The sequence below is a fragment of the Lithobates pipiens genome, unplaced genomic scaffold, assembly GCF_037356315.1.
Source record: "Lithobates pipiens isolate NorthernLeopardFrog02 unplaced genomic scaffold, aLitPip1_a1.2 Scaffold_18, whole genome shotgun sequence".
In the NCBI taxonomy this organism is placed as follows: Eukaryota; Metazoa; Chordata; class Amphibia; order Anura; family Ranidae; genus Lithobates; species Lithobates pipiens.
The window spans coordinates 469,399,258-469,412,561 of NW_027507758.1; the positions used below are offsets into that span (position 1 = coordinate 469,399,258).

The 13,304-nt window shown below is 40.3% G+C and overlaps 1 protein-coding gene across 2 annotated transcripts in view; it reads right to left on the reverse strand.

The window, feature by feature from the left end:
• Positions 1 to 13,304, reverse strand: part of EPHA4 (EPH receptor A4) — a 94,382-nt gene that overhangs the window by 36,371 nt on the left and 44,707 nt on the right. For both annotated transcript variants that reach the window (XM_077488290.1, XM_077488289.1), the window contains exon 5: positions 9,240 to 9,575. In XM_077488290.1, coding sequence (XP_077344416.1) covers positions 9,240 to 9,575 — 336 coding nt within the window. The remainder of the gene's footprint in view (positions 1 to 9,239; positions 9,576 to 13,304) is intronic.

Consider the following 13,304-nt stretch of genomic DNA (forward strand, 5'->3'; position numbering starts at 1 on the left):
ACTGAGAAACACACTTAAAAGCGGTGTTAAGTACCACAACAGCGTCGGTTAAATAGGTCTAAGTGACAGCGATCCGCCAACAATCTGGCTGTTTTTGAAACATCAGAACAAATTACGCAACTACTTCATGGATCGGTTAGTGGACGTTCTGCCAAGACCCTGCAGGTTTCACAATTATGGTCACTTACTGTTTTTTTAACTTAACAACTTAGCAATTATGTGTTCAAAGTTTTCATCATTCTAGTGCACCCAGTGTATTATAAGACTGTAGCCAACCCATTTCTTTTATTAAAGTTGTAATAAAGCCTCTTTTTTTAAACATAAAAACACATCCGTTTTGATTAGTTTGAACAGTAATCAATTCCTTTCTATATAGTTCTAAACACTGACTTTTTTGACATTATACATCTCCACCCCCTGGCTTCTCAGAATTTCCTGTCGGAGACGGGCAATCATAATGTCTCTAAAATGTATCAGGTGGCATTCATTGGGACTACACGTCCCATTATGTGTGCCCCGTCATTCAAAAACGTATTCCCCATGTGAAGACGCTGTTGCTTCCTGCGCCCACATACCCTGAGTGCGCATAAAAAAGGGGGCTATGGTGGGACTTCGTAGGATCCTGGCACTTTTTTGAGCAACAGACATTTTGCTACAAGTGACAGGACACTGAGATGTGAACAAGGGCTAGAATAGGTTTTTGGTGGTTGAGCGTTTTTAAGCTTTGAGTTACAAGCTGCAAAATGCTCAAGAGTGAACGGGCCTAAAACAAGAACAAGTGGCATACTTTGCTAAAGCGGACCATCACCTGAAAAGCGTTCTTATCTCACCCCCCAAGTCTCCAATGAAGTTTTTTTTTTGTTGCAGCCATTGGCTGCAAGCTTTGATCGACTGCTGGTTTTCCAGCATGACCATTAGACCAGCTGCTTTTGAACAGACAGCATTATGTATCAAGAGTTGCTATGTAAGTACTGGGCTTAACACTTTATCCTTAAGCCGCATACACACGGGCGGATTGTATGGCCTACTTAGTCCGCCGAAACACATTTCAGCGGACAGTCCGCTCATGTGTGGGCTTCAGCGGACTTTTTCAGCGTGCAGTCTGGCGTACTAAGTATTTCGGAATTTCCATAATATTGTCCGTCATACTTTGGTTTCAGCGGACAATCCGCTCGTGAGTAGGCTAGTTCGACGGACTAAGAATGGCGCATGCTCAGAAAGGATTTACACGGCGGAAGGTTGCATTGCTGTGTATTGGACTTCCTATTTCTAGTCATGTCGTACGTGCTGTACACGTCATCGCGCAAGCTTTCAACGGACTGTTTGGCTATCCGTGTGTGGTCAAGTCCGTTCATTCGAAAGTATGACGGACTGTCCGTCGGATTGTATGACGGACTAAGTAGGCCATACAATCCGCCCGTGTGTACGCGGCCTTAGGATTCTGAAACAACCGCCTTGTCCACAATTGTGCAGCTAAAGTGGGACAACCCGGTCTTCTGTGAAAGATCAAGGTACTTCTGTCATGGAACATCATGTAGCACATTTCTAGACAAACTATAGGAAATTAATGGGCCAATATGGCCGTGTAATATCAATTTTACCACCTGTCAGAAAACTCCCCAACATCTGCCATCATAGTTGTCTATTTAAGAGGCTGATGGTTTGCCTTTAAATAAAAAACACATGTACCTGACACTTTGTTTTTGTGATTTCCTTCCCCCTCCCCAAATCCACACCTTTCTTCCAATTCAAAGTTGCATCCTGTAACACCAAAGAAATAGACAGCTGCAGCTTGCCAAATCCATAGCCAAATACACAAGACTATTAACAGCAAAGAGTTCCTAACAGCGGGAGGTCAGGGCTGTGTGTTCAGGCTGCCCTACAATACGCTTTTCTTTCTGGATAAAGCAGGTGACAACATCCTGCTGGCAAGCAGCACGTCTGGCTAAGACACATCCATTTTTTGCTTTATGGCAGATGCCGATATAACTACTACCTATATCTTCTCTCCATAAAGACGGGAGAAGTCTGCTCCTATTAGCTGCTGCAAGTCTTCATTAGGCCGGCTCCTTTCCACAAAGCAGAGACAAAACCAGACGTGAATATTACCGAGCCCATTTAATTATGGCTTAGCGCTGGGAATGTCTGTTTAACCCTTATATAAACCAAACCACTGTAAATTCCACTAGAACAAAGCCTTCATTGCAAGCTTTGCACCCCATTATTAGGTTGTATCCAGTAAAGGTAAATTGTGTTGCTCTAAATTTCATCACCGATGACCTAAAACTCTGGAGATAGAATTTGGAACGTTCAAATGGAAATTGAGAAAAATTGTTCATCAGAGTATTCAAAAGTACCATTATGAACAGATTTCGAAAGAAAACCCATAAAAATGTAGTATCATTCCATTCCAATGATTGGAATTCAACACTCGGTTTTGGGGTTCATGTGCACAAACAAGAGCCACATTCAAAGTTAGAATTTTATTACTTTCTCCTTTTGATTTCCCTCATCGCTACAGTCAAAATTGATCATCAATTTGATCCCATTAACTACTGTAAAAGAGAACAGATGTTCTGAAAACAAATGTTTTCAAACAAAAATTCTACTGGGAGTATGACCAGATTTAAGCCTGATTAAGATTTGTCTGGTTACATAAAGACACCAGTCCATCTAGTTCAACCAGAGTGAGTGTGGGTCCATGTCTACAATTGTTCCTATCCCTGTACATTGCACACTCACATCACTCCCTACCCTCAAGGAGCCCACCATCCAAGGTCCCCATTCATATACTAGGGCCAATTTTGGACAGAAGCCAATTAACCTACCAGCATGTCTTTCGAGTGTGGGAGGAAACCGGAGGAAACAGATGCAGGCACAGGGAGAACATGCAAACTCCAGGCAGGTAGTGTTGTGGTTGGGATTCGAACCAGCAAACCTTTTTACTGCTAGACGAGAGTGCTACCCACTACACCACTGTGCCACCCGATTCTGTTCTGCAGGGACCATCCGAGATTCGATCCATGTATGGGCAGGTTGATTGTAGCCAAGTTGATCCATCAACAACCATCCTATTGGATTTTTTTAAAGATATGATTACTGCTGGTGGCTACAGCTGATAGCAGTAGTCATTGTGTTCTGATGGCCAGAAAGGCTCCCTGTGCCTCCTGCTGGCAAAATACAATAGGGCTGCTGGAGGCAATCACCACTCAACACTGACAACATTGATCGATTTTTTTTTTTCCTTCCACCAAAGAAAATCGAATCATCTATGGCTTACCTAACAAAAAGCTTGTGCTGATTTTATTGTAGCAGTCATTCAGCAAGGATATTGACTGCATTGTCAACAATACGAAAGAGGATTAGGGAATATGACAATCTAGTAATCTATGGCTGCTCTAGGGACAATTTAAATCGATTGGTTCTTTTAGATCCAAGGGATGAACTTCGGTCTGCAAATGAGGTCAGTTTAACTACTTAAAGACTAAGCCTTTTTCTGACACTTGTTGCTCACAAGTTAAAAATCTGTATTTTTTGCTAGAAAATTACATAGACATTATATATATATATATATATATATATATATATATATATATATATATATATATATATATAATATATTTTTTGGGGGGGGGGGGGGGAATACACTAAACAGTAAAAAAGTTAGTCCATTTTTTTTTTTTGTATAATGTGAAAGATAATGTTACGTAGAGAATCATTATCTTTATTCTAAGCAAAAAAATTGTGATTTGCATTTTTTGCATTTTTTACTGCCAATGTATAAAAATACCTAGATGTGCCGACTTCTATATCCTCACAGTACACGAAAAATTCAGGAAAAAAATTTTTTTTTTTTAAAAGACAACAATATTTGTATTAAAGGGAAGCTGGACACATGAGTTTTAGTGGGTTAAAACACAACAGTTTAAATGGGCCCTTAATATGACTCTATACAGAATGTTCTCAGACTAAAGCGATACAAAGAAAACAGTTACCTATAGTGACCAATCAGAAATCAGCTTTCATCTGTTTAGAGCTGTACCAAGTTCTGATTGGTTGCTATCAGTGCATGTTGCCTTTTGTTTGATTAAACACAGTGCATAATGCTGTAGAGATCAGTGCTGGTCTCCTACTGACATGCCTTTATCAGTCATTAGAGGCACACACTGTTTATATCACCCGGAGCTGGGAACGCAGCAATCACAGCAGCCAATGATTCCATTTCCAGCACATAGCCCACAATACTGGGGTGTTGGTAAACAGCGAGCTGGCTGGATTGTCGGTTCAGCCTCCGGGGCAAACAACTCCACCCAGACTTAAGGATGCGGCTTTTTTCATGCTGGCACGGCTCAGCCATCAACATTAGCTAGATAAAAGCTGTCTAACGAAGAAGTGAAATTGATATGGAAATGAAGCAACAGAAAAGAGAAAAAAAGCAACAGCACTTCATCTTGTGTACAGTATCAAGCAGTGACATTGTCATCCGTCCTATGGAAATCATCTCACCCCTACGGAAACTCCATAGCGTGGTGACACCAGCGGCACTATGGCACCAGGTACAATAAAACACACACAGGGATCTTTTCTACACACATGGAAAGGATATGAATACTGATTTTATAACCAGAGAAAACAGTTTTTAAAAATGTATCTTAGCAACAAAAATTCTTCGCCCTAGCCAAAGGAACACTCAGGTTGCTGGAAAATTTCTACCATCCAAGAACCTGACATCATTGTATTTGTGTGTTTCAAGAGTTGCTAGGTGTGCCAAATTGTTAAAATGGTTATAAGAAACACACAGTATGAAATCCTGGTCAAGAAAATGTAAAAAATATGCAGACCAAATTTATATATATATCTCTACAAAAAAAAATGTATATATATAGATAGATAGATAGATAGATAGATAGATAGATAGATAAAGAGAGCCATTTAATTGGCCAGAAAAAAATATATTGTATTTCTATTCTATTTCTATATATATCTATAGATATAGATATATATATATATATATATATATATATATATATATATATATATATATATATATATATATATATATATATATATAGATATATATAAAAAAAAAAATATATATATATATATATATATATATATATATATATATATATATATGTAGATAGATAAATAGATAGATAGATAAGAGAGCCATTTAATTGGCCAGAAACAAAAAAAATAAGTATTTCTGTCCATCCAGTGCTGAAGACTGGGAAGGAGAGCTCATTTTTTTGTTTGCTGCAGATCAATAACACTTGCCTTGTCCCTCCCGCAGCCTGTGAGCGGATAGTGAAAGGGAAAAGTAAGGCATGGTTCAAATTTCTTTCCTGCAACCCAAATGCACACAATTCCCCCATCAACACAGACAGTGTTGGCAGGGGAATAAGCAATTGTCTTCTCCCAGCAAAGGGCAAGAAGACAGTAATTATCGAAAGCGAATCCAGCAGGCAGGTTGTACCCAAGTTGATCGATAAACTTTGTACATTTAGCTTGCCCAATTACAGTTCGAATCGCAGAACCGGCCGAGATTCGAACCGTGTATGGCTGGCCTAACAGACCGATGAGCTTATCCCTTTACCATTCTGCTCTCTCCTCCTGTCAGCACACTCCTTGCTCTGCAGCACAATTTGTTGACTCCCTGTGCTGCTTTACCTTCAGTTCTTCTGAGATCTGCTATACAAGGAGTGCAAAAGGCTAATTCCAACGTCATTTTGGATACTTACACTGCCTGCATTTAAAGAGGATCTTTAAATTGTTTAAAAATAGATAAATAAATAAAAGTCACCAGCTACAAATACTGGGGGAGGCGGGGTGAACGCATGGATTGCCTAAAGCGATCCCTTTTCAAATGAGGTGCCGCATTAGGAAATACACTTTAAGTGATACAAACGGTAAATTAAACAAAACATTTTTTTATACTTACCTGCTCTGTGCAATGGTTTTGCACAGAGCATCTCTGGTGCCCCCCTAAAGCGCTCCTGGCTCCTCCCTTTCTCCAAGTGCCCCCATAGCAGCCCACTTGCTGTGGGGGCACACATGGATGCTCACTCCTGAGCCATTAAACTCACACAGCGCAGCTAAGCCCCACCCCCTGCTCCCTCCTTATGGTCTGTGATTGACAGCAGCTAGCTTCTGCTGTTGCCTCTAAGCCAATGAGAAAGCAGAGAGTTGGGAGAGCCACTGTTCTCATGCACATGGCTGGATTGAGATCTGGCAAGTATTTGGGGAGGGGGGCAGCTGGACAAAGCTTTTTTACTTTCATGCATAGCAAGCATGAAGGTTAAAAAAACAAAACCTTCAGCTTTTAGAACCACTTTAATGATGTATTAATGATGCATTAAATATACAGAGCTGCAATAATTTGTGTAGTCTACATCTGCCCGGAGTTCAGCTTTAAATTCAGAAGGAATAATTAAATGCCCGCAAGGCATTTGGCAGGCATATAGAAAACAGCAATCGAATTTCATCATAAAAAAAAAAATATGTTTATATATCAGCATCAGAGAGTGCAATTAATTAGGGTAGTGATTGTTTATGTTATAGGGTTTTGTATTTTCACTGGGCATCAAACCACACACTGCCAAAATCTGGGCTGACTTTGAACGGCCAACAGCTGTTTAAAACTATCTGTCGCCTCTCTTAGGGTAAAAGCCTTGTTCAATTTATTTACACACTTTCTGTGCTAATTGGTGTATCCTGTGTCCAGCAAGCTGTGATGTGATGGAGAGAAGGAACAAGAGGTGACTCGTTTGGGTAACTGATCCCAAACGTGTTTTGTTTATGTCTGTTGGCACAGCCAGTACTGTTGAGTCCTTAAAAAAAAAAAAAAACGAAAAGCGTTCAGTAGAGCAGAGAGGCCTCCCCCACAGAAAGTGAAGGGAACAAGAGGACCAACAGAGAGCCTTTCTTCCTCGCTCTTATACAGTGTTCAATCTTCCATCTCGGGTGATGAATTCTCAATACGATCTGCCCGGCCCAATCCAAACACGTCTCAACTTTTTGAGAAATAGATATTTTCACTTTGTATTAGTAATACTATTAAATGATATATTCTTGACTTGTGATAGAAGCCTCCTGTCAAATGCTTACAGGTTCTATAAACAGTCCTTACTATTCAGAAAAGGCATTGTAGACACTCAATAGATATCGGTCTCCTATCAGTGGCAAAAAATGGCGCAACTTGCAACACATTTATGTAACCGTTGGTAAGCTGAATATCAGGGGTGTCAGAATGTAAAAGTGTCCCACAGAAGAACGAACTGAACTTATCACTTGCATCAGAAATAGCAAAGAAACGGTTACACATTTTTCATGAATTTTGCTTGGATTTTCTAATAAGGCCAAAAATGCCAGAAAAGTGTCCCAAAGGCTTTACTGACTTGCCCCCTCAATTTCCTATTTATTCTTCAAGATTAAAGGAGCATTTCAAACAAGAAGGCACCAACTTTCATTTTCTAATCTGTTCTGGAACCCTACCAGCTTAAATATGATCGGTTTCTATGGGTAATATTTTTGTCCTTTTTTTTTAAATAAAACCTAAATAGGTTTCAGCTAAATATTTGGGAAACAAGATACAGTAAAGCATCCCAACCAGCCTGTGTGTATTGTTCCCGCCAGTACACAGAGATCACTTATATGGCTTATGTTTTACTTTAGCCTGTAGAACAGTGGTCTCCAAAATGTGCCCCAAGGGCTGAAAAAGACTAACAAAGGGCCCCTTCCGGCCCTCGGGCCACAGTTTGGAGACCACTGTGTGACTCCAACAGTGGGGCATAATTCCTACCACTGACACGAATGATAGGGCACTATTCCTCCCACTGATACAAATGATGGGGCACTATTCCTCCCACTGATACAAATGATGGGGCACTATTCCTCATCCTACTGACCACCAACCCTGAGTTGGTGGTCAGTAGGATGAGGAATAGTGTTTATTCTCACTAATGCTGGGCCCGGAACATTTTTATTCCCCCACTGGACAAAATCCGGCCCCCCTAAAGTCTGATGAACAATAAACTGGCCTTTGAAAAGTTTGGAGAAGAACAAGTCTCATGTCATTAAAGTATATCATTCTATTGTTTCATAGGAATGGGGAAAGTTGTTGGTCACGCTACCGAGTGATCATACTTATCAAATGATTCCCTAAACTAAATATAATGTACATAAATGATATGGATCATAAATGTAAAGCATAACCCTGACCACTGAGATGTGTTTCGGCTTTAGGGGAAGTTCTGCTGCAAGTACAGTTGGCTGACCAGGACTTCAGGCACAGAGGTTTCAAAATGCGCACAAAACCATTGTATGTTTTTGCCAATCGAAAAGCAACTGGATTTTCAATAAAAAGACAAAAATCTGCTTAATAACTAACCCCTCGTAAATTAACTTTCCCTTCAGCTATTTTAAGTCGGGAATAAATAAATAGTTTGTGCTTTAAATTGGGGGTTTGCAAATTAAATCTTTTTAGTAAGTAACTTTTACTTATCAAATGGCAGGGAAAAAATATTATGATTCGAAGTCCACAGCGCCATTGCCACCCTTGGTTTCGTACTGTCTAGCGATGAAGAGAGGTAAAAAGAACACGTCTCTTGCTTTTCAAATGTGTGTCATGGTTGTTTTATAGCAGACTTCTCATGCTGATATATGAATGTGTATCTGAGGCTGGGCTGAAGGATCTTCAGATTCTCCCTGTGCCAGCTCTTCCCCATGGAGTGCCTGTCAGAGTGTGGCACCATTCAGACTTTGAACGTCTGTCACACTCTGAACACTGCGAGTACGGACTGTCCTGGAGGGTGAAGACACTACCCGTGGATAATAAACAAAATGATGAGCAGTGACATTTGCATATTTAAATCAGGATTCTCTCCTTGCCTATTAAAATAATAAGCATCGGGAGATTTTCACACGGTCCAAGCAGTGGGCTGCTAGATATTTTGGCTTTTTCAGATGACACTTATCTGTGGGTACACCACTACCAGATATGTACCGCCTGTGTGATGAATACAATTGACTCATTAATGATGGAGTAAGGGCATGATTATTAACATGTACTAGTCAGACGATGGTGGGTTCTGAATTCTAAAGGCTTTCTAGCAAGATAAAATCTCCAGTAAATTTGTAATATTCTAAAAATAATTATAATAATAGCTGCAAATATCCATATCACTATATTCTGTGTGCATAAAATAGCATTTAGTATAAATAAAGCAAAAAACACTTACCAGCTTGGTTGGTTGTCACAGTCACTGACACAGACTGATCTTGACTAGGGTTCTGTTTGGACACTCCATTCACTGACCAGATTTCGAAGGTGTAGTTGGTATGAGCTTGCAGGTCAGTGATGGACACTTTGGTTGTCTTCAGAGCATTCTGCTGGGGCGTGAAATGAACTCCAGAGCCACATGGCCGGCAGCGAGTTAGATCAGCACCACATCTCTTACAGACCACATTGTAAGAAACATCTGTCCTTCCGCCATTGTTCTGAGGAGCAGTCCACTCCAAATTCACAGAGGTTTCATTGACATTGGAAATCAGGTTCTGAGGAGCTGATGGTGGACCTGTTAACAAAATGAATATGCAATGTAAAATAAACAACAAATATAAAAATATACTTATACTATATATATATTTTTGTACAGAAGATAGGTAAAACAGTAAGTGAGAAACAGTAAGCTCCACCTACAAAAAAATATGTTTAGAAACAACGCACATTTCTGTCACTGCCCTCATGGCTTCCAATGTATTGTCCTCATACTTCCCAAGCTAGATACAGATTAATCGATAGATTATGGATAGACTTTCCAGCGATCCCCATGTCTATAAAATACCATTAGATGGCACAAGAAATATTTTCAGCACTGCAGATTGTACAACCAAGGTACTCTGTTTTGTAAGTATGAACAGGCACACTTGGCAAGTCAAGCATGCATGTTTACACAGTTATCCGTATGCGATTGAAATTCGTATGCATGCCTCATGGTCTCTAAGGTCTACCGCTATCCTAGGTCCACTGAACACGAATATTTCAGTTTATGCAGTCAGACTGAATCACCCACCTGACTATTTCTAGTCAGGACAATTGACAAGTAAGTCAAGCTACTTGATGCCAAAGTCCTTAGGGGGGGGAAAAAAGATGCCAGTGAGTAATTCAACCCACCAGTGTCCACCAAAAGCTGAAATAACAGTATTGGGTGGACTTGGCCTTTAAATCTTTAAGAACGTGTGGCTTCCTTCACCACTGCACTGCTTTCCATTCTCTGCAACACGTAGCCTGTGAGGGCACCTTTCCAAACGGCTATGTCCACTTTCACGTGGGAAAATATGCCACATTGAATCAAGATCTTCAGAAAGCAAAAAGTCAGTAATTGGTATGTGGGACGAGGCCCAGGCAGCTTCTGAACACATGAGCAGCCAAGCGGAAAACTAGGCACGCAGATGCTGGCAGGTCTGAAGAGGGAGATGGGTCAGAGGAAGGCCCCCACCTTCTCCACTAACATGAATGGAGACGGTATTCGAAGAGTAGCGGGTGACAGTTGAACACAACATGAAGGAGGGGGGGGGGGGCAGGCATACGCAGATAAAAATCTTGACGTTATCAGCAAGGATGATAGGAAATAAAGGTGCCAAGCTTGACAGGTTGGTTTAAGCCCAACTGTGCAGGGCAGATATCTGTTTCACATCTGAATGTTCTACAAGCAAAGTCAAACCCAAGCCTCGCTAAATGGAAATCAGAGTACGCCAGATTAAATTTCAACTGAGCACATTTACATCATTTATGAAATTAATAGTTATTTTATTAATATGGTGTTTGGAATTCACCCAAAGAACATTTTAAATAAATGTATTCTCTCAGAATCCTCTTTATGTATTTTATTATTCTCTATTCAGATAAATGGAACAGGCAATAATTTGCTATGAATACACGCTAGAGTGTTTTATCCAACAGTACCTATGGCTTTACGTGGATTTGCTCCTCATACTAACCCTCACTTTTTTGTGCCTCATTAATAAATGAATCTAAAGTCATCTATTTAATGGAAGAGACCATCCAATCCAATGCTTCTTGGTAATTAAAACTGATTTTAGGATCTCTGATTCTCAGCCTGCTCAGCTTCCTATTCACATACTAATCACACTAGGACCCGGGCAGACCTTGCCATTTCTTACTGAGTGACCTTGAATGCTTAGCGTTCTTTCAATGAGAATAGAAGCATCTTTGGGGCTTTGCCTGCTCCAACCCCAGATCCATCCGCAGGTCCCATTGTGCGTGCATCTTTGTTTTGTTTACCATCAATGCTAAGCTCACATTTTGTTTTCATTAAGCTGGGCAATTTTCTCAAGAAGACTCTGACGCAGCCCATTAAATTACAGTTTTCAGTTTTCCCGGCTGGGCGAGTTTAGACTGGAGAGGGTGTGTGTGTGTGTCGAAGGCTCAGATTAGCTGCAAGAGGAGACACAGACAAGGAATAGCTTAGCTAGGGGTTTTCCTATTATTATTTTCATGCATTTTTTTTTTTTTGATTGGTGAGGTGTTGAAAAGTGCTGGTTTGGTGACGAGGACACTCCCTGGGCAAAATTATTAATCTTCATTTCATAATGAGAAAAAAAAAAATCAGACACAAGTATTTCAAGATCTAAAGATTCATTAATGTGTTGTGGTTAGGGTGTAAAATAATGAAAGGCCAAGTTCTAAAACTCAACTTTTTTATAGCCAGTCATTTTTTTAATTGGAAACTGATAATTGTACGTTATTTGGGTAGAGCGCTCGCAATTTTGGATTTTATTTTTTGTAAGTTGTTTTATGTCATGGCATATATGAAATGGTAGTAATATTTAGATTTATTGCCTCCTGCATTGTGTAATCAGCTTAAACCTCTGATGATGATCAATGAAATTGAGGACGAAACCTATACAAAATAAAAAGGATGCTTAAATCTTAACTCCAGGAAAAAAAGAATTTAAGCTTTCAGTGAATTACCTTCCCCACTCCAAGGTGCAACTGCTGGTTTTGCCTTGCAGATAATTAATAGGGTGATATACTTACCCTACTGCTCTCTCCTTTTGGAACTGGTGTTGTCCTAACACGTCCAACATTCTGGAAACCCTTGGCATCCTCCTGCACAATATGGGACTGCTGGTCCTGCATTGTACGGAATGACTTCAGAAAACTGATTGGAGGACCACAGTACCAATCACATGTGGAGGAAGACTGTGGAAGTGAGGAATAAGGCAAGTACATCACCATATTCATTATCCTCTAAGCAAAATGATGTAAAGTAGTTGTAAACCCTTACAGATACCCAGTGAAGTGACTATCCTCAGGTGATACACAGGGACGAAACAAATCCTCCTACCTAAGTTGTACCTGTCTATCTATAGCAGTGATGGCGAACCTTGGCACCCCAGATGTTTTGGAACTACGTTTCCTATGATGCTCATGCACTTTTCAGTGTAGTGGAGCATCATGGGAAATGTAGTTCCAAAACATCTGGGGTGCCAAGGTTTGCCATCACTGATCTATAGTCTTCTCTTCTCTATAGCCAAAGTGCTGAATTTATAAAGCTTGTCTGAGAATTCAGGAAAAAGGGGGTGGAGAACTGAATTTGCACTCTGCAGTGCTCAGTAAAGAGAGCTCTGGAAATTGATTGGAGGGAAGGGACTCACCCCCTTCACGCAGTACAAAGGAACAGAGCTGAGGCTGTCCATAAGTTGGAGCTCCCTCTCCTGTCAGCTTTTTATCTCTTGGTGTCTGGAAAATTTGCCAGAAGTGACTTATGCTGATAGTAGAGGAATGAACCAGCAAACAGAAATGACACCTAGTGCTCCTAACTGAGACATGCACACACTATAGTGGCATATGCTTTGTTCATATTTCATGTCTGAGGTTTACAATCCCTTGTGGTGGGGACCCATTGCAAAAGTGAATCTTTTTTCCCCAGGAGATCAGCGTTAAAAACTAAAATAGCTAAACAGTTATTTAGAATATGGTTGTATAGACAGATAATGTACCTAAACATATCAGACTTATTTGATAAGGCAGTAATCAAAGTAAAGGATGCAGTAACCCACAGCGACCAATCAGCAAACCCCTTTATTGATCTGCCTGCTCTTTAAACTGATCGGCTGATCAAAGTTGCAGTTTGCATAACATCACTGCTCGATGTCTTATTAAAAAAAAAGCTTGCGTGTCTTCCTTGCCTGCATACGGTCAATAATAACGTGCTTTCGCAGAGGCTTGAGCAACCTGGGGTGTGGATAAAACACTTGAAATTATCCAGTAAGATTTA